The 21,819-nt window shown below is 38.7% G+C and overlaps 3 protein-coding genes and 1 pseudogene across 7 annotated transcripts in view; 3 read left to right on the plus strand and 1 right to left on the minus strand.

Annotated features, from left to right (window-relative positions):
* LOC102538295 (olfactory receptor 10J1-like) overlaps positions 1 to 21,819 on the plus strand; it is a 240,045-nt gene that overhangs the window by 146,760 nt on the left and 71,466 nt on the right. The window lies entirely within an intron of this gene.
* LOC140688161 (olfactory receptor 10J3-like) lies at positions 539 to 1,991 on the plus strand (annotated as a pseudogene).
* On the plus strand, positions 4,434 to 4,769 carry LOC102540535 (large ribosomal subunit protein eL34-like). Its single transcript, XM_072945893.1, has one exon. The coding sequence runs from the start codon at positions 4,434 to 4,436 to the stop codon at positions 4,767 to 4,769; it is 336 nt and encodes a 111-aa protein (XP_072801994.1).
* Positions 15,623 to 16,546, minus strand: LOC102540285 (olfactory receptor 10J1-like). Its single transcript, XM_006215726.2, has one exon. The coding sequence runs from the start codon at positions 16,463 to 16,465 to the stop codon at positions 15,623 to 15,625; it is 843 nt and encodes a 280-aa protein (XP_006215788.2). The 5' UTR covers positions 16,466 to 16,546.

A 21,819-nucleotide genomic window follows, 5' to 3' on the forward strand; every position in this document is an offset into this window, starting at 1 on the left:
CCCAGATAGTCACCATTCTTCACTGTGTTGCCGCCGCCTCATTGTGTCATCAAAGACCCAGATCAGGGATGAGTAGAGTATAAAAGAAGTTGAAGTGCCAGGCTCACTCAACACTTGCTTCCTCTTTGACCTGAACCCGCTTCTTTAATGATCAGGTAAGGTGAGTTGTTTTCATAATTCTGTTGTTCATTTTATGTTGAAACATTCCCTCCCTCCATCCCCTGCCCTAATTGCAGTAAATCATAATAACCTTCTTAATTTGTTCCCAAGGATGCTGAGTTTTTGGCCAGTAGAAAAGCACTGATGACTCCTGAACATGAGACATTGTTCAAGAGTGCTGCTCAAAGCACTGCATAGTCTGTTGTGTAGTTAGAGCCTCATGCCTCCCTTTCCTTTGTCCAGCTCATTTAGATCCAGACTCTCAGTGTTAAGGCCAGACTCCACTGATGTTACTGATTTCTCTAGCTCTGGGTGGTGACAAAGCTTAACCTTTTTGGTGGGGGTGGGGGGATCCTTCTGATTTTGTACCTACTGACTCTCTGGCAGTGTCATCACTGCGACTATTATTCACTTGGGTCATCACCTCCATACTCCATTGTACTTCTTAGCATGCCGTCCATCTCTGAGACCTGCTACACTCTGGCTGTTATTGCCTGCATTCTGTCTGCTCTCCTGAGTCCTTACAGCCCATTGTCATTCAAAACTGTGGCATTCAGCTCTTCTTCCATTTCACCTGGGCAACCAACAACTGTTTCCTGCTCATGGCCGTGTAATATGAACACTGTGTGGCCACCTGCAACCCCTCTATGGTGTTCAGTCATTGTATTAGAGTTCTCCAAAGAAACAGAACCAGGAGGATATATGTTGGTACATATAAGAGATTTATTATAGGGATTGATTCATGTGGTTATGAAGGCCAGAAGTCCCATAATCTGCCATCTGGAAGCTAAAGAACCAGGAAAGCTGGTCATGTCATTGAGTCTGAGTCTGAGGGCCTGAGAATCAGGGGGCAGATAGTGTAAATTCTAGTCTGAGTCCAAAAGCCCAAGAACCAGGAGCACTGATGTCTGAGAGCAGGAGAAGATGGATGTCTCAGCTCAGAGAGAGTTTGCCCTTCCTCTGGCTCTGTGTGTTCTATTCAGGCTCTCAGTGGATTGGGTGATGCCAGCCCACACTGGTAAGGGTGATCGTCTTTACTTGGTCTACTGATATAATTGCTAATCTCTTCTGAGGACATCTTCAAAGACATGCCTGGAATTAATATTTTACCAGTTAGCTCTCTAGACAACCCTTAGCCCAGTTAAGTTGACACATAAAATTCACCATCACAGCCATCATAGGTAGGAGGTCTTTGCCAGTTAGCATCTGGGTCACTGAGAGTTGCCTTGGAAATGACCATTGTACAGGTAACATCTGTATTTGGCCTCCCTTTCTGTGATACCTTTGACATCTCTCCCTTCTGTGATGGGAGGCATCTGCTGGAGCTGGCCCACACAGACTGCCAGTGATATTATCAATTTGTTGTCAGCATTTGTGGCCTTGTTCTACCCATGGGCCTGATCTTCATCTCCTTTGTTCCATCTTCTGCCCCATATGTAAGATTTCTTCATAATCTTAAGGTTGCATTGGAATCTTAAGGGTTTTTCCACCTAGAGGATCAGAAGGCGGCCTTTGCCACCTGCATCTCCCACTGCACAGTGGTCATCATCCACTATGGCTGTGCCTCCATCATCCACCTCAGACCTAAATCCCAGAGTTCCCTGGGGGCAGGACAGCCTCATCTCAGTGACCCATGGTGCATCCTGTCATGTTCAGCTCAGGAACAAGAAGGTCAGAGTTGCTCTTCACAAAGCCATGGTAAAGATGCTACTCAGCTCTCAGTGCGTCCAGACTGTGACAGCGTCTCTTCACGTACTCACTCCTCCACAACACCAGGAGACTCCTGTGGCGTCTGCTTCTGGAATGTCATCTCAGGTGACGTCTCGTCTTAGATCGCCAGTCATATTCCCGTGAAACCAGGTAAAAGGCCCTGGGAGTCTATTCCATTCTTATTTCTTCCAAATAGCACAAAAAAGTGAAGATTCATATTAGACACGTTAGAAGATGCTCCAGAAATTTTATTCTGCTTTGAGGCCAGGGGACCTTCCAAAGGGAAGATGAAATTTGTTAATTTAATTGACCTTATGCAATTGTCCATCATGTTTTTATTTGTTTTCAAACTTCGGTATAAGTGCACTGGTTTCTCTTTTACTGGTCTGCCTTTTACCCCCACCCCATGAAAGCTGGGCTGAGCCTTGCCTACATGCTCTTTCCCCTCCCTAGTGCTACCTCATGGCCTGCACCCTGTTTTGTAAGTGAAGAAGCTAAGGTATACATTGGAATTGATTTGCCCAGGCATGTAAAACTGGCCAGCTGCAGAGTCAGGATTTGAATCTAGTTACTCCATCATTGTCTCCTGCTCTTTGTATTGAATCAACTTACAAGAAGCAGAAACTTCTTTAGCAAAATTAGGGCCTTCAGTGAATAGTGGAGGCAGGACCACTGCTAGCCTATAGGGTGCTTTTGTATATTTTAGAAAAAAGCGTCCCCTCTCCTAGACATTTCTGTCAAAATTTACCATAATTAGTCTGTTGCCTCTCCTGGGAAATGATCATAAACCTGTGATGTCCAAGATGCGAATGGTGCTCCCTTAGATGTGGCACTGTCATGCACTATACAACCCGCAGAATCCTTTGGTGCAGTTCTGACCGTAGGGATGGGAAGAAGCCTGGAGACAAAAAGGTGCCAGTTTCTTTCCCAGAGTCGTTACTCAGTCCTGGATTGTCTGAAGGGCTGAAGTCACTGACTGCTATGATCTACTAGAATACCTCTAGTTTTCCTAACTCAGGTCTGGTGTTTAAAATTTATAAGTTTGGGAGTTATTACCAATGTGGGACCCAACACGGGAATTCAAGCCAGAGCCAGCCTCTCTGGGTCCTGTGAACCAGAACCATCCCAATCTCTACCAAGAGTTAGAGGTACAAATTCAAGTGCATCGAGGTGAAGGGCATTGTTACTCACCCTACCAGCATCCCAGGATGTCTTCCTAATCAGAGCTCACACATATAGGAGCTATGATGTTAAATTCCCAGTTCTGAACCTGGTGGGTCTTGTTCTGATATCAAGGAAGAAAACATTCATGCTTTACATATTTCCTGTGTAACAAGCACTATGTTGAAAATTATATGCTCATAAATCTAATTCAAATTATACTTGTATCCTTTGAAACCTAGTATACCAGTTCTTTAATTCACTCATTTATTCAAGTGAGGTTTATTGAGGGCTTCATTACCTGTTTATGTGGATGTGGTTAAGCTGGCTCTTTAAAAGGCTGGTGCCATCCTAAACTTTTTGATCAAGAAACCCTTTAAAAACTATTGAAGAACCTAAGAGCTTTTGTTTATGTTATTTTACTGTAGTAGAAGTTAAAACTGATAAAAGTTAAAATGTTTTTTAATTAACTCATTTGAGAATAACAATAAACCTATTACATGCTAACCTAATAACATATAACTACGAACAAGTATAAGCAACAAAAAATGTTTAGAAGAATGGCCCTGATTTACATTTTTTCCAAATCTTTTTAACATCTGGCTTAGTAGAAGATATCTGGATTCTCATGTGTGCTTCTGTGTATAAACTGATGCCGTATCACATATTATGTAGTCTCTGGAAAACTCTCAGAGGAGGAAATGAGTGGAAAAAGTAATAAACGTCAGTATTATCATGAAAATAGTTTTGACCTGACAGATCCTCTGAAAGGAATCCCCTGACCACTCTTTGAGCACGTCCGCGTTAGTGTGTAAGACCTTGTCTGCCTGCGGTGAGCTGTATTTGCTGATGCTCCCCTCCCTGCCCTGAACACACAGGCTTTAGAATAAGGAAAAGAACTAGAAGTGAGAGTCGGGGAGCAGCACTTCTTGGGAGCAGTGGGCAAAGGAGCCAATGAGGAACAGGTGTCTTTGTCTCTTTGAGCATTTCTGTAATCCACTGGAAGGGGCTTCAGAAAATGCCTGAGTTGGGGAGGGGAGGAAAGAAATGAGATGTAGAGCAGGGGTCAAGAGGCCCTAAGAGGGACTCATCACCCATTAGTGTTCCATATGTGGGTGAGAGATGGGCTTTCCAAAATTTGTCTTCCTGTTGATTTTCTCTTTTTCCTAGATGCCAACCAGCAAATTAGAGCCTGTGTTGTGCTTCATAGCATCAGTTGAGAATCAAGTGAGACCCTTTCTTTGGCCTGATAATATCAAACAAGGAGAGAAACGACTGGATGGGGTTTTGTTGTTGTTTTGAACAGTCGTTGGCTCTATAATCGCACTGGAGTTCAGAGCCAAGAAGTAAAGTTAAAAATAAATCTGAGGAGTCTTCCGGGGCGGTATCTAGACGCATTCAGAATGGTCCAGCGTTTGACATTCTGTGGCAGGCTGTCCTACAATACAGCCTCTAACAAAACTAGGCTGTCCCAGACCCCTGATAATAGAATTGTTTACCTTTATACCAAAAAAATTGAGAAAGCACCAAAATGCACATGCGGCATGTGCCCTGGCCGACTTGGAGCAGTTCATGCTGTGAGACCTAAAGTTCTTATGAAATTGTCTAAAACGAAAAAACATGTCAGCTGGGCTTATGGTGGTTCCATGTGTGCTGGATGTGTCCGTGACAGGATCGAGCACGCTTTCTTTAATGAGGAACAGAAAATCATTGTGAAAGTGTTGAAAGCACAAGCATAGGGTCAGAAAGCTCCGTTTCAAAAAGTGAAGTGTTTTTGAGTAATAAAAAAGTGAAAAAAAAAAAAACCCTGAAGACAAAGTGCTTTATATTTGCACATATCTAGGTGGTATCTGTGCAATCATAATCTTTTCTTCTTTTTCATATGCCAAATTAATATACGTGCACACATCTGTTTTTGGATTCTGTTCCTTTATATGGATCTGTTTGGGCTATTTTTATGCCAGTTTTATGCTGTTTTAATTAGTATAGATTTATTATATCTGGATATCTGCTAGATCAAGAAATCCATTGTAATTTTTGTAAAATAATCTTGTCTATTCTAGCACATTACTAAATATAAGCCCCATGAAAGCAGTGATACTGTTTATCATTTTGATTGCTGTACCACTAGGAGCTTTAATAAAAGAAACTCAGTATAAGCACTGGATGAATATTTGTTAAATAAAGGAGTGAACTATTTTTAGAATTAGTTTTTTGGTATGCATGCTACATCTTACTGGGATCGTTATTGGGAGTGCATTGACTTTGTAGATTGAAGAATCTGCATGGGAAGAATTGACATCTTTGCATCCTTAAATGTTCTCATCAGTGGCTGTGGCTTCATTTATGCAGTTATTCCTTTATGTCCCTCAGTAAAGTGACATAATATTCTCCAGAAGGAGCTTGTCTATTTTTGTTGTATTTTTGTAAGGTGCTCAGGTGTTTTGTTATTGCTGTCAATGGATATTTTTATATAACAGCTCTATTGAGCTATAATTCACAGAACATAAAATTCACTCTTTTAAAGTGTGCAGTTTAGTAGTTTTTGGGAAGCTCACAGAGTTGTGCAACTGTCACCACTAATTTCAGAACATTTTCATTACCCCAAAAGATACCCTACCGTAGCCATTAGCAACCACTCTCCATTTCTCCCCTTTCCCAGACACTCACAAACACTAAACTACTTTCTTTCTCTATGGATTTACCCATTCTGGACATTTTATGTAAATGGAATCATACACTATTTTATGTTGTGTTTAGCTTCTTTTGCATAGCGTAATGTTTTTAGGGTTCATCTATGTGGTAATATGTATCAGTATTTCTTTCCTTTTATGGCTAAATAATTTTCCAATATATTGATATACTACATTTGTTTATCTATTCACCAATTAACTGAAATTTAGGTTATTTGCACTTTTAGCTCTTGTGGATATAATGTTGCTGTGGACATTAATCTACAAGTTTTTGTATGGGCATTTGTTTTCATTTCTTTTACGTATATGCCTAGGAATGGAATTGTGGCCAAACTTCATTATGTTGAGGATTTTTGCATCTATATTCAAAAGGAATATTGGTCTATAGTTTTTTTTCCCTTGTGATGTTATTGTCTGGTTTTGATATCAAGATAATACTAGCCTCATAGAATGAGTTGAAAAGTATTTCCTCCTCTTGTATCTTTTGGAAGAGTTTGTAAAGGGTTGGTATTAATTCTTTAATGTTTCATAGACTTCACCAGTGAAGCTGTCTGGTCCTGGGCTTTCTTTACGGGAAATTTTTTCATTACCAGTGCGGTCTATACTTGTTGTAGGTCTATTCAGATTTTCTTTTCTTTCTTAAGTCAGTTTTGATAGTTTGTGTCTTTATGAGAACTTGTCCATTTTATCTGAGCTATTTAATTTTTTGGCATACAGTTATTCATATAATTTTCTTATCTTTTAAAATTTCTGTAAGATCAGCAGTGTTACCTTCTCTTTAATTCCTGATTTTGGCAATCTCTCTTCTTTCTTTTTGTCTTCTTTTTCTCTTGGTCAGTCTAGCATAAAGGTTTATCAACTTTGTTGTTTAAACCAACTTTTATTAAATTTTTATTTAATAAAATTTTATTAAGTTTTATTAAATTTTCTATTGTTTCCTATTATCTATATCGTTTGTTTCCCCTATAATCTTTTTTTCCCTCTTGTTTACTTTAGATTTAGTTTGCTTTTCTTTTTCTAGGTTTTTTGAGGTGGAATCTTAGGTTAATGACTTGAGAACTTTCTTCTTTTTTAATATATATTTTCACATCTATAAATTTATCTTTCCGCACTGCTTTTTCTGTATTCCATACATTTTGGGATGTGTTTTTATTTTTATTCATCTTGAAGTACTTTCTAATTTTCTTTATGATTTCTTCTTTGATGTGGTTATCATTTAGGAGCATGTTGGTAGCCACATATTTGTGAATTTCCCAAATTTCCTTTTGTAAGACATTCCTAATTAATTTCATTCACTTGTGGAATATACTTTGTTTGAAATCAGTCCTTTTAAATTTATTGCTTTCTTAATAATCGAACATATGGTCTGTCATGAGGAATGTTCCTTGTGTACTTGAGAAGAATATGCATTTTGATAAGGTGGAATATTCTCTGAGTGTCTGTTCTAGTTAGTTCGTAGTGTTGTTCAAGTCGCTTGTTTCCATGTTTATCTTATGCCTAGTTGTTTTATTCATTATTGAAGATGGAGTAATAAGGTCTCCAATTATTGTTATTGAATTGTCTGTTTCTCCTTTCAGATCTGTCAGTTTTTGCTTTACGTATTTTGGGGCTTTGTTGTTATGTACATGTACAATTTATAATTGTTATGTCTTCCTGGTGGATTGAACTTTTATCCCTATAAAATATCCTTTTCTTCTCTTGTAACAATTTTGGTCTTAGATAATTTTGTTTGATATTAATGTAGCCATTCCATTTTTTGGTTACTCTTTGCATGGCATATCTTACTCCATCTTTTTACTGTTAACCTATTTGTGTCTTTGAATCTATAGTCTGTCTCTTGTGAATACCATATAATTAAATCATACTGTTTAATACAGGCCAATCTCTGCCTCTTAACTGGATTGTCTAACTTACTCCTATTTAATGTGGTTACTGTATGGCATTCTTTTTTCCCCTCTAGTCACCAATTACTGCCTTTTTCTAATGAAACATTTTGATTCCCTTGTTTTTTCTCCCCTAGTTTTTTTTTTAGTTATTTTCTTAGTGGTCACTCTGAGGAAGATTACAATTCATTTTTACCTTAAAGAATTCTAGTTCTTGCTAATACCGATTTAACTTGCAAAGTGTACAAAGATTTTGCTCCAATATAGCTTCATTCTCTCACCTCTCCTTGTGCCTGTATTATTATACATTTTTTTTTACAAGTCCATCAACACAGTTTTGTTTCGATTGCTTTATGTGGTTGTATTTTAAGTCAGCTAGGAGAAAAAAAGAGTTACGAACAAAATGTATCTTCATTGTCTTTTATACTTACCCTTGTGTATATACTTTTGTCTTTTTCGTGACTTTCCTGACGGGTATGCTCAGATGTTTTGTTATAATATGTGCTGTTTGGTGCAGATTGCTGATAAATGCTCATAGGTAAAGGAAATTCCTTTTTAGTCTTAGTTTGGTAAGAATGTTTATGAATAAGTGGGTGGTGGACTTATATCTAATGTTTTATGTTTTTCATCTTTTGAGATAATATGAATTTTATCCTTTAATCTGTTAATACAGTAAATTATTCTGATAGATTCTTTTAATGTTGAATCATCATAGCATTCCTAGTCTAAACCCAAATTGAACATGCTGGGGTTTTTTAAACTATGAATTCTTTTTGTTGAGATTTTGTTTAGAATATTTGCTTCTATCTGTAGGTGACACTGGTGTTTTTGTATTTTTAACTGCTTATTTCTGGCTTGATATAAAGTTTTTGAGGCTAATGGCTTCATGATTTGAGTTGGAGAGATTCTCCTCTTTTTGTAAGACCTGAAAGAATGTGCACATTTTCTCTTAAAGGTTTGGTCTTATGTCTCTCTCTTGAATGGGAATAGAAAGTATATTTTGACTAAATTTTTCTTGCTCTTGATTATTGATATAATCATTTTCTGATTATTCTCTGGCCAATATTTATATTTTATTAAAATTATACATTTAATCTGTTTTCAGATCTATTGATCTAAAGTTTATATACTGTTTTTTAGTTTTAACAGTTTTATTTGTATCCCTAGTTGTGTCCTTATTTCATTTTTCATTTGTTGTTTTATTTAGGTGGTCCTTTTCTCATTTGCTCTTTGTTTTTTCCTAGTAAAAACAGGAACCAATAGCAATTTTATTCTTATCAATGAAATCAAATGCCCATATATTTAGAAAAAAGAACAATATTTTATTTTTTTGAACCTGCCATAGACAACATGATTGAACAGAATAAAATTTAGGCTTTTATGATAAGAGAAAGTTAATGTTCTCATTTGCTCTTGATTGTACCAATTATATTTTAGTATTTTTATTTTTAGTATTTAGTATTTTTTATTTTTATTATTTTTTATTGAGGTGTAATTGATTCACAATATTATATTAGTTTCAGGTGTATAATATAGTGATTCACATGTGAATCACTGTATTGATTTATCTTGCGATATTCATATATTCCCTTATTTCACATCCATTTGTCTTTTTGTTCTGCTATTCCAGACATATCATCAGATTTCTCTTGCCATTCTCTTACTTAATTTTTCACTTCAGCTAATGTGTTTTTAATTTGTAAAATCTCTTCTAAGAACATGCCTTTTATATAACACTCCTTTTATTTCACCAATGCAGTTTTTTGTGATATTTCTGAAAATGTTAAATATTTATTTTTTGAAAGATTTTAATCTACTGCCTGCCCTGTATGTTATTCTTTTATATTCTTTTGTTACTTGTTTCTTCCATATTATTTTGTTATCTGTTTATTAGGTTGATGTCTCTTTTCATGGTAGTGGTTTTCCTCAGATGCTTGGTGATCCTTGTCAGTCCATTCATAACTATGATTGACATACTAGCAAGCTGTTTAGAAACTCTGTGTTTGGATGTGTATGTGTGTGGTGGGGTGGGATGGGTTGAATGGTGCGCTTTGCTTACTAGGGTGATAAAGCTGGGTAATGTGATAAAGCTAGCTTTATTAAGGTAAGCTTCCTTATTCAACATAGGACATTAAACTATCCATATCTAAGTCTTTGTTCTTGAAATGCTATGATCCCCAGGGGAAAATCCTTCAGTTTCCTGACTGGGATCTGTAAGCCTTATTGTCAGTGTCCTGTAAGATTTGCTGATGTTCTTTTACCTCTTTCTCACCTTTTAAAAAATTATTCTTATAGCACACCACCCACTCTACCCCTCATATCTATACGTCTCTCCAGAAAGAAACCCTCCAGCCTTGTGCTCAGATGGGGGAAGTGTTCTAATTGTATAACATCTCTTTAAAGTTTTTAAGCAGCTCTATTTTGTTAATTATATATGTTTACGTTCGGAAGTACTTATTACCCCGTCTCCTGAATGCTTCTGACATTCTGGGTGATAAATTGGCGTTATTGTTGTTTTCTCTGCCTCAAGCACCTCCTGAGCATTCTACATCAGCATTTTCTTATGTGCTAAGTCACACAGGAGTCAGTAACAACTTATTCCAGATTCCAGAATTCTCTTGTGCCTTCTTTTGTTGTCATCTGTTACCTTTTACTATGGAGGTGATGCTATTCTTAGATTTAGTTTTAGAAAATAAGCCACAGATAATGCATATGTTAAATCTGTGTTCCATCAGAATTCTCTATTCTGAGATTATATTGAACAGAATTCATATAAATTTTTAAAATTTATTTTAAGTTATGGTTAGTACTAGCCAGTATGTATAGCTTCACACTGAACAAGATAAATGAGTTTAATTTTCTTATAATAAATTATTTTATTAAAAAAAAACATTACTGCTTTTTAACTCAACACTTCTAGTATCTAGTTGCTTCCTCCTGTATTTATGGGGGAGTTTTTCCCCTCAGTTTTTGTTATTGGTTGACTCTGTCATGGCTTTCTCCAAGCACTGCTCTTGTCTGGAAACCACCAACACTGTTCTGCTACCGCCTACTTGGGAGCAGGAAGTGACGGGAAGGGCTACTTCTTCTGTGCTTAATACCCGCTATTAATTTCTCCTGGCATTTATCATTATTCTCATTTTCCTCCGCCTCTGGGTATGAAGTAACTTTTTTGTCCAACTTTTGTGTCTGGACTCTCCTTTTCACTCCCATGTATTTCTGGGATACTTTATCAATCTAATTACATTTGTTTGGAGTCCCTATTTCATGCTTCATAGTTGGCTCAACATGCCTCATCATTTCTAGTCAACTAAATGTTCCGTTTTTTTTAAAGCTTATAATTCTAATTTTAAAATATTTTCTTTCCTTTCTGAGGTTTGGTGTAGGGGTGGGGCTGGAGAGAGTGGAGAGGAGAAATACTATATATATTCATGGGGCCATAGTAAACATCAGAAAAACAAAGGTTCGATTTTCTCCTTCATGATTTTTTGAAACGTTTTTTCAAAGAGTAGTATTGCTTTTGTAATCAAAAAATGCCAATTCACATACTACTATTTAAGAATAAGAGAAAAAAAGAAAAATAGGCAGCCTCCTTCTCAGGTACTCGCCTACCATTTCAGCCAGCTTGGCATGTCACTCATGCAACATTCCCTCGTGGCATCCATCTCTCCCTATTTTTTCTTTAAGTTTAGTGGATTATACCAAGAGTACATCAGAGTTTTGCTTTGCTTTTGCCATTCAGTCAAAAGCTGCTATTGGGTTGCTACTTTGGCTTTCAGTCTTTGCAAAGTCAATGGCTGAAAATTTTGTATGCTTTCTTTTGCGTATCTGAATTTGTAGGTGAGCAGTGATTATGTAATAGCATAGGTTCTCTCTCATCAGTCAACAACATGAGTAATCTGAATAAAGCATGTCATTTGAATTTTTAAAAAATATTCAAATACAATTAATTATTCTATCTTTGACTTAAACTGAAATGGCTTTATATGGTTTACATGTTAAAATTCTATCAATTGATTGAAGTATGCATTTGGTTATAATTGCAAGAGTTAAATGCAAGAATAATTGATGATAATTATGAGATTTATGAATTTTCTGGGCAAGTTTAAGAGTTTTAAATAGTTAAGTAGAAAAATAAATCAAAATTTCCTATAAATATTGAGAGAATTGTTTACTAGATAGTTTTAGAAAAAACAATTATGTCCTTATAAAGCCAATAAATAGTTATAAAATTTAAATATACAAAGCAGAATAATGGAAATTAGACACCAGAATTCTAATCTTTGTAAAATTGTCTAGTGTTTTATATTTATAATATTTAAAACAACTTTTAAACACTGTATTTTTAACTTCTTAATTCCATTTAAGCCATGAATCTTTTCAGATTTTATACACAAATTACAGCATAATTTCAGTTTTGCACCAAAGTCGTATATGACAATATCCAGGATAAAGTATTTTGAATCCATATTTAATAAAGAATATTAAGGAAAGGAAATGTTAGAGAAAAATGAAGTATTACCCACAAGATACTTTGTTTCTCCACCAATTTCAGTTTCTCACTTGAAAAGTGAGCATCTACCTAGTATCCTAGACGTGTTTTAGTGACAGAACAACTTAGCAGCTACAATGAAGATGAAATGTCTCTCCTCTGAAATCTCAGATGTTTAAATATGATTACTGAATTTTTAATAATAAAATTCCAGCGTTATTAAGTTTTAAATAAGATTTTGATTTTAAGTATCTCAGAAACATAGTCTGATACTAAGCTTAGGGATTAACTTCACTTGAATATATATTGAATATTGAGTACTTGGTCAAAATATGTCTCAGATGCTCCTCTCTTCCCTAATTTATTTAAATAAAATAGAACAGAATGGACTAGAATGAAAATCATCAGAATGCCCTGCATGTAGTAAGGATAGGTACTGCTTGTTTGTACATGTCGGTGTACGTATACACAGGCATAGATAGATGATAGATAGATAGATAGATAGATGGATAGATAGATGGATGGATGGATATGCATACTGATTTATGTTACAATATGTATTTCTTTTCAAGGGCTGTAGGTTCTGGTACTATAGAGAGGGAAGGTGTTTGACATAGAGCAGGAGGATAAAGGTTAACCACTGGAACTGCTAAGAAAACATAATAATACAAAGTTTGGAAGTGTTTTTTTTTTTGCAAGCAACTACAAATATGTGACCTATAGATTTAAGGAAGGATATAAAAGCATTTAGAACTTAAGCTTATGTGGGAGGAAGGTAGGAGTCAAGCCAAAAATTAATTAGAGGAAGGATATAAAGTGTCCACAAAAAATTGGACAGGTAAGAATTTAGGGATTATGTTAGCTAATAATAATAATAATGATAATAATAATAGGGATAATGATGATACTACATTATATTTCTTAATACCTTTTGTGGTTATCACCACCGTTTCTGTTATGTTAATTCTACTTTGGTTGATTCTTACAATGGTCTAATGCAAAAGACAGAGCAGGTATTGGTAACCCCATTTTGTAGACAGGGAGTTCTGTAACTTCCTTAAGGATACACAGTTGGGAAGGAAAAAAGGTGTGTCTTAAATTCATGTCTTTTTATGATTTTGTGCTCTTCCCAACCAAAGAAACCAGTTGAGAAGTGAAGGGTGGAGCCCATGTGTCTGGGGAAACTAAGTACCACAACCACTTTCCATGCTTATGAGCTCACTAAAGCACCACATCAGGCTGAATGACTGGGATATGTCTGGGGAATATTCTCCAGGATGTCTAAGGGAAGAGACTCTACCTTGAGGTATAGAAATAAAAGTGGTAGCAGGAAGCCAAAAGAGCAGAATCAGAACCCTCTGAGGTAGTAGCCTCTTCAGATGGATGAGATCGAACCCTCTGGGTCTGGCTGAGATAATTAGTTTACAGAGATTGCAGCTGTTTTCTTAATCTAATAAAAATGAGGAATTTTGTCCCTGTTTTCTCATATACAAAGGATTTTCACACTTACTGTTTCATATGTTTGTCCCAAGAAACTTTGATATGTTTTATAGATAAGGAAACTATGGCTAGAGAAGTTAAATAGTTATTCAGGTATTTATGGTGAATAAGAAGTAGAGGCAGGGAGGGTGCGTATAGCTCAGTGGTAGAGTGCATGCTTAGCATGCACAAAGTCCTGGGTTCAATCCCCAGTACTTCCATTAAAAATAAAAAAGAAATAGAGCCAGGATTCAAAGTGGAGTCTTTTTCTTACTATGCTTATGTTATATCCAGTTCACTCTGATGGCCTCCAAAAACTGCTGCCTAACCTTTTAAGTAGCTAAGTTTGCAGATACAGAGTATCACTGATAAAGTTGAATGGATAGAGCAACATTTTTGATGCTACAGGCAAAAATAAAAAAGTCTTTTTATTTACTGAGTAAAAGTAAAAGTGACCATTGCCAGACCTGGGTACCTTTATTTTGAATTCTCTTGGATTTCACTATAAATTTTTTTAAAACATAGTCAAATTTATGTAAGACTGAACCATAATGGGCTATTTATGAAATTACAATATTAGGACATAAGCTCCAAACTTTTGAAATTAACATGAAGGAGAACATGGCCTGTGAAGAAAAAAGTATCATTTAGTACAAGTGAGACATTACACAGGATGGAACTGTCCACTTAGGTAAGACTAAGACTTCATCTGGTTACACCACTCATTGCCCATTTATACTTTCATCCATAAAGATACCACAAGCAATGTTCACTATAGTATATAATGAATGTATGGGTTTGGAGGTAGGCATGTGAGGGAGTGATTTCTTCTTCATTAGAGGGTTCATAAAAAGAGAGATGCTTCAGTTTGGTGTTTAAAAATGAGCAGGAGAGCACCCTGGCTGAGTAGGCAGTGAAGGTGGCAGTAAGGGATTTCCATTAAGTGGCAAAAAGCTTTAGAAAGGCATGAGAATGTGAAATGGTAAATGGGAAACCACAGGTCACTCTGTGTTCTGTGTAGGACCAGATGACAGGCTGGGGGAGAGGTGCTGAAAGTGGAGGTGACTGATGAAAGATGGAACATTTATTCAGGTCCTAGAGGGTCTGAAATGATAGGATTGATGGCTTGAGTCTTCTGTTGAGTCACAAAGTTACCAGATGGCTATATTCTCCTTACCCACCCAAACCTTCCCAATCTTCTCACCTGACTAACCCTGGCTGTAGATTCTCTCCTGTACTCCTGTCCACTAGCTATTTCTGTCCATTCTGCAAACACCTCCAAAGGCAATCCTAAATTCTTTTTAATTAGGTGAACCATTCACATTTATTTCATACATTCTCATAATATAAATGCCAGTATGATTACTTGGTGCAACCTCTTTCTTTAATCAGATCACCACGGCATTTTAATCACTTTCCAAAAATGTTTCTCTTACATGGTCCTGAAAACATTAAGTCTGCATTTTCCCATATGGCCAACCTGGAATTTGTGTGAAAAAGATTCAGACTTTAAGGGCTGATGAATTTTATAGATGCTTATTATCTCTGATCTCCCTTTATTTATGGTGTCTAAGATGCAAGGAACTTGAATTATCCACAAAGGAATGAATTCAGTTGGGTGTTAAACCTATGTAAGTCTAAATGGATAAAAGGGAACCCCATGTCCAAAGGAGAGTATTATAGAATATATTTAAAACTTCAGTCCTGCCCTGAAGGAGCTTCCCCTCATTAATTCGTTCTACTATCTTGATTTCATACTGTCCCAGGCTGTGCAGAGAGCCCTACTTACCAAAATCAAGTTCTTTCTTCTATATTTGATGCTTTGTACCATCTACATTCTCTTGTGACATGCAGGCTTGCTTCTGCTTTAGAGAACCTTCTCCCTCTCTCCAGTGGCTGAATTTGTGGTCCTTTTTCTCTCTCCTGTTCTGACCCAGACACTGCTTAGTGGGCTCCAGAATTTTCACTCCAGGCTCTGTGCACACCGCTCTACTTTTTCCTCTCTGTAGAATCTTCTAAGACCTCTTTGAAACAAGCCCATCTTGTCAGGAAAGCTTCTTGCCAATGGCCCGGAGCAGAGCATCCTTGACCTCTTTGTTCCTCAGGGAATACACCACAGGGTTCAGTAGTGGGGTGATGATGGTGTAGGCCACTGAGATCAGCTGGTCCTGATCCTTGGTGTTCTCTGACTTGGGCTTGAGATAGGCAATGGAGGCACAACCATAGTGGACGATGACCACAGTGAGGTGAGAGGCGCAGGTGGCAAAGGCCTTCTTCCGGCCCTCGGCTGAGGCAATTTTTAAGATGGTGGAGATGATGAGGATATAGGAAGTGAAAACCAGTCCCATGGGAACCAGGATCACCAAGACACTGATGATCAGAGTCAGGATCTCATTGACAGTGGTGTCAATGCAGGAGAGCTTCATCACAGGCCGGATGTCACAGAAGAAGTGGGCCACCTTTGTGGCACAGAAGGGCAGCCTGAATATGGCTGAAACCTGTGTCATGGCCACAGTCAGCCCAATGCTGCAGGCGCCCCCCACCAGCTGGATGCACACCCTCTTGTTCATGATGACAGAGTACCTCAAGGGGTGGCAGATGGCCACATAGCGGTCATACCCCATGGCTGTGAGCAGGAAACAGTTGTTGATGGCCAAAGTGATGAAGAAGAACATCTGAGTGGCACAGCCTGCCAGAGAAATGGGCCGACTCGGGCCTATGAGGTTATCGAGCATCTTGGGTATAATGACGAGTGTGTACACGGTCTCTGAAGCTGACAGCATGCTGAGGAAGAAGTACATGGGCGTGTGGAGGTGGCGATCAAAGCTAATGATGGTCACAATGATGGTATTGCCTGCCAGGGTTAAGATGTATAGTGTAGAGAACATGATAAAGAGAGGGAGCTGGTACTCGTGGAAGCTGGAGAAACCCTGGAAAGTGAACTCACTCACCAAAGTGCGATTCTCTTTCTTTATTAAATCATACATGGTATCTAAGAAAATAAAAAATTACGTAAGGAACCTGGGTGGTTCAAATAGTAGGCTGGTAAATTCTTTTGGTTAATCTACTTCGGGTCTCTGCTCGTTTCTGTTCACATTCATGTTCATTTCTTTTGGGAATAGACAGAGGAGAAATGTTCTGTTCTCACTAAGAAGAAAGTACATGGCTTTTAGCGTTAAAGCAAACTCCTTTCCTGGTTCTACCATGTGCTAACTTACCTTGGGCAAGGGATTAACATCTCTTTCTACAAATTCAGTGATGATAACAACACCATAGAATTTTTGATAGAAGTATTTTAAGCTAAATGTCATACTTTTATTAGAATTCAAACAATTACTGAATACATTCACGTTCAGTGGTGTCAGGCAGAGTTCTAGGCTCTATAGCTACCTACTAATTCCTGTACTTCTAGGGTTTAAGGTAGAGCTCTTGTCACTGTGGTTTATACGCTGCATTTTCCTTTCAGTCTTTCAACCAATGGTACTGCTCTGAACCTCTGCCCTATACTCCTCTGCCCTAGACACCACTCATTTTTCACAGCTACACAAAGTCCACGGCCTCTGCAAAATCTCCCTACCTCTCACTGCCCCCTGCAGGTCCTCGCACATGTAGGTAGCATAGAACTAGGTACTGGCTCTTTTGTGTTGAAAACATCTAAGTGCATTTGTGATTATAAAGCACGTTCACATGTATTATTTTATTTCATCACCATCCAGTGCAACAGGGAGGATACGGATTGTTGTTTCTCTTCAGAAGCAGAAATTGAGGATCTGCTCTGTTTAGGAAATTGTCCTTGGACACACTGATGTCAGAGGACAAAAATCAAGATGTGAATCCATGTCTTCTGATCCTGGTCCATTGTTCCTTCCACCACATAAAGTTGCATCATAGGACTGCCCCCAACGTAGCTAGGTTATATAGTCTTTGAGAACAGGGACCGTGTATTCCAACTGTTTATGACCCTAGAGTGACCTACTATAATGTAGGGCACAGATGTGAGCTGGTGGAATCGTTACAGGTCATTGCTCCATCAAACAACCTGCCTGTTAGGAAGCAGAGCACTGGGGCACCACAGTGAGGTCTTCTTCAAAGAGGAGGAGTATTAACAGTTTTAACCTCTGTCTCTTTTTCCCTCTGTCTATGCCTGTGACCACAACAAACAACTAAAGAATTGGGCTAAATTTCAACATTGGAATTATAACACTAGAAGAACGCATGGCAGTATTAATACACCTAATTGGAAAATATACTGATAGTGCAACTTTTCTAGTCGCCTTTCCCCAGTTACTAAACAACATGTAATTATGTAACAGGTTAGCTATAAAAAAATACATTTCGTAATAGAATAGATGGAGTTGCCTAAAAAGTACATTTCACTGGAAGTAAAAGCAAATTAGTCCACATGGAAAAATGATTTACTGTCGGGTAAACTTCAAAGGCAAGCCCCTTTAAGGCTCTTAAAATTAAATTAATCTATTTTTTTCAAAAATATGCCATTTTACATAAAGGAAATTTACAAAAAGGAACTGGTGCACAGTTAGGCTTCAACTCCTCAGAGCATGATGTGAAAGGAAATGGTATGAGGCTGCAAGAAAAGAAATTTTGTGTTTGATGTCAGGGACCATTTCTTAACAGGGAAAGTTGTTTGGCCTTGATGTGTGTACCATGGCAAGTAGCTGTAAGTGTGTTCCATGAGGCTTCATAAACTGTCTCTCTGTGTTTGTGATTTGTCTGAAGACAAAACTATAGACAAGGAAACACAGTGGATAAGTGGCAGAGCCCCATTCTTTATTACCATATTAGTCACAATACTCTCTAATCCTGGGAAGTCATGATTCCTTAGGATTATCAGGGGATCTCTGAAAGTGGTAAAGCAGGAAAAAAGAAAAATATCCACACACACTGGAACCCTTTGCAGTTTAATGTAATTTGATCCTTTAACAATGATAGAACCCATACACACGTTTTATTCCTCGTGTGGCTCCCTCTGTAAATCACTGAAGTCTCTTCCCAAATCTCACTTACTTTTCTTCCTGCATATCTGTGGCTCAACAGAAAAATGGAGGTAGAGATCAGAGATGTGGCCCATCGGTCACAAGTATTCACAAATCAAGGTCGTGAAGAAGAAGGCACTTGGACGTGGTCCTTCCACCTGCCCTGGGGCAAGTCCAGGGATGGAGGCAAAGGGAAAGCTACAGGGGCCTCCTCGGACACTAGGTATGCTCTCCAGCTGGAGGAGGAGTTTTGACACTCAGGAAAGGCTCTCTGAGGATCATCCTTCAAAGTTTCTGGGTGCCATTCCCTGAGCACCCCTGAGAGTCGCCCTGGGGCTAGAAGTAAGCAGACAGCTGGTGCCCGGGGACCTTGTTATGTAGGCCACGCATGTATCAGATTATATGGGCTTGTGCTTTGGGAGGCCCGTGGCACTTTGCAAGTAGAAACAGCAGTGGCTCATTTGTCAGGTTTTATCTTTTAAATAAATATTCTATTTTTATAAAGTTGGGCCTTGGAAAACCATGGTTACAAAGCCCAAGTGAGCTGGAGCTGAGAGCCACTGTCTTGGATCCCAGGAAGCTCTGCTGTTCTCCCTGTAGTCAGGGACCCTGTTCAACATTAGAAGCTGGGGTTTGTGGGTTGTTTTTTTTTTTTTCCCTTCCTCTTCTTTTTGGAACTAAAACAGTCAAATCTGACTACTGTTTTTGTCCTGTGGGATTCAGAAATGAGAGACCAGGGCTCAGTAGACACTGGAGACCTCTCCAGACAAGGCCAGGAGACCACTGCGTATCTGAAGAAACCCGGGCTTGGACTTCAGCCCACGGGCCTGTCCAGGCAGATGGTACCGTGCACCGAGCTTCGCGAGCCCCAACTGGGGTCACTTCCACACTGGCTTCTGGCCCCAGCCCCAGGCACTTTTTTTTCCTCAAAGAGTATCTTATTCTCACTGTTTGCTTTCTGTATTGGTAAACAACAAACTGAGGCATATTAAGAAATGTAAGCATTTAGTTGTGCAAAAATCAGTTCAAATCTGGCAATGCCACACAAGTGGTCAGGGACCTCCTACTGCCAGCAGCTCAGGGAGGGACTTTGACAGAGAAAAGACAGATGCGAAGCAAAGAGCACGCTGACTGGCTGTAGCTCACAGCCTGGTTGGCTATTTGTCATCGGTTGTCCTTAGGTTTTGATTTCATAACCGGAGGCTCTTACGGGCATCGGTTCTGGGTTGTTTACATAGGCCGCCACAGCACTACGAATTTAGAGCCACCTCCGTCTAATGGTCTCTTTGCTTAATTACTTCAGCAACATGCAGCCTTATCCATCTCGTGACCAGAGCCTGACAGTTCTTTAGTTTTTCGACACTTGGCCAAAAAATGAAATGCTTTGCACTCGTATCTTGATAACAAAACATGCCCCTTGTACTTGGTTTTGGTTTGGGTTTTGTTTGTTATGTTTATTTTTTGTATCCCTTCGTTTATCTTTACTGAATTTGTGGTAGCTTTTAAATTTAGAAAACCATAAAAAGAAAAGTTTTTAGCAAACATGAAAATGTTTCTGTTTGCTATCATTCCTATCCATTTCAGAGACGTAAGAAGAGAAAATACTAGCTAATTTAGAGTTTCTTAGAATGCTCAATTTTTTATTAAATTACTGTTAATAAAGTTAGCATCTCGACTTCTTTCCTTGCTCTTGATGGCTGAGTGGAATTTTCTTATGCACTATCGCCTTCAGCATTTGGGGTCCAAGTCTAATTGGATGGTCCTGCATTTTTGTGCTACCCTGCTGATTACACTTGTCTTTTTCTTCGCACTCGTGAGAGAAGAGAGAGTCAGGACAGACTGTCGACACACAGTCGGGGTAGGGAGACTTTCATTCTGCTGCAGTCTGAGCTCTCTGTCAGGAGTGAGGAGGCCATGTTATTTATTGGAGGATCTTATTTTATTTTATACCTTTATTTTATATGCACTTGTAACCTTATTTTTCCAGAGAAGGTGTCTTTTTGTTTTAAGGGTTGAAGAAGAAATCTAGCAGAATCCTAGGTTTATGAATAACCAGGAAAAGGAGGACAGTGGTTAAGGGTCTGTGGAGAAGTCGATGGCAGACAGCCTCTGACTCCAGGTCAGCGGGTTTCTCCAGGTTGGCTGTGGGAGCAGCCGAAGGGCTGAGCTCCAGGAAGTGCCGTGTTTGGTGCCTTAACCTCAGCCTTGCATTGGGTGGGTGGCCTTGTCCACATCCGTGGTTGCTCATACTGAAACTCAGATGTTCCAGGTCACAGCGTAACAAACTACCCGGACTTAAGTGTCATAAAGCAATACAGTCCTTCATCATCCATCTCTGGGAGACTGGCTTCAGTCAGGCTGTCTCGTCCCGGGTCTCCCATGTAGCTGTGGGCAGGAGGTGGCTGGGGTTTGCTCACTCACACGCCAGTCACTTCCTGCTGGCTGTTGACTCTACCTTCCTACACATAGCCTCTCCGTGGGGCCTGCGCTTCCTCATAGCCTGTGTTCTGGATTCCCAGGAGCAAGCACCCCAAGACAACAAGCCCGATAGAAGCTGTATGATAGTTTCTTTTTTTGGGGGTGTGGTGGGGAGGTAATTGGGTTTATTTATTGGTGGGGAAGCTACTGGGGATTGAACCCAGGACATCATGCATGCTAGGCATGTGCTCTACTGCTTGAGCTGTACCCTCCCCACCATATGACCATTTCTGTGCTCAGAAGTCACACAGCATCACTTTCACCACGTCGTAGTGGTCCAGTCAGTCACAGAGACCCACTCAGCCTTAAGGAGTGGGGCACAGACTTCACTTTTTAACAGAGCCGTGGCACACTATGCAGAGAGCATGTGGAAGGGAGAGAGTGTGTCCAGTTTTTGAAAATACCGTCTGCTGCAGTGAATTAGCACGTGACCAGCATCTTCTTTTGAACAATTTTGGCTCATTGTCCTTAAAGGCAAACAGGAAACAAAATCGAAATTAGACTAACCAAACTCCAGGCTCTCCCTACTTAGGTGTCTCTGTAAAGCCTGACCACTCTTTCAGAAATGCTTGAGTTCCAGGGGTTCTTGGGAAAATGTGAACCTCACCCCCAGAAAAAAGAGGAAGATTCTAGCTCTCCTGCTAATCTAACATTAGAAACTTGAGATGACATTAATGTGAGTTAGAAAATAAAAGAGATAAATATTTAGTGTATTAGATGATAGCTGGAAAAGTTCTAAACAAGTTCAAAATTAAGAAAACTTTGGCTAG

This window comes from Vicugna pacos, chromosome 21, assembly GCF_048564905.1.
Source record: "Vicugna pacos chromosome 21, VicPac4, whole genome shotgun sequence".
Taxonomy (NCBI): domain Eukaryota; kingdom Metazoa; phylum Chordata; class Mammalia; order Artiodactyla; family Camelidae; genus Vicugna; species Vicugna pacos.

Excerpts from the sequence above, each read along its gene's own strand:
- LOC102540285 (XM_006215726.2), bottom strand. The coding sequence starts at position 16,465 with ATGTTCTCTACACTATACATCTTAACCCTGGCAGGCAATACCATCATT.
- LOC102540535 (XM_072945893.1), top strand. The coding sequence starts at position 4,434 with ATGGTCCAGCGTTTGACATTCTGTGGCAGGCTGTCCTACAATACAGCC.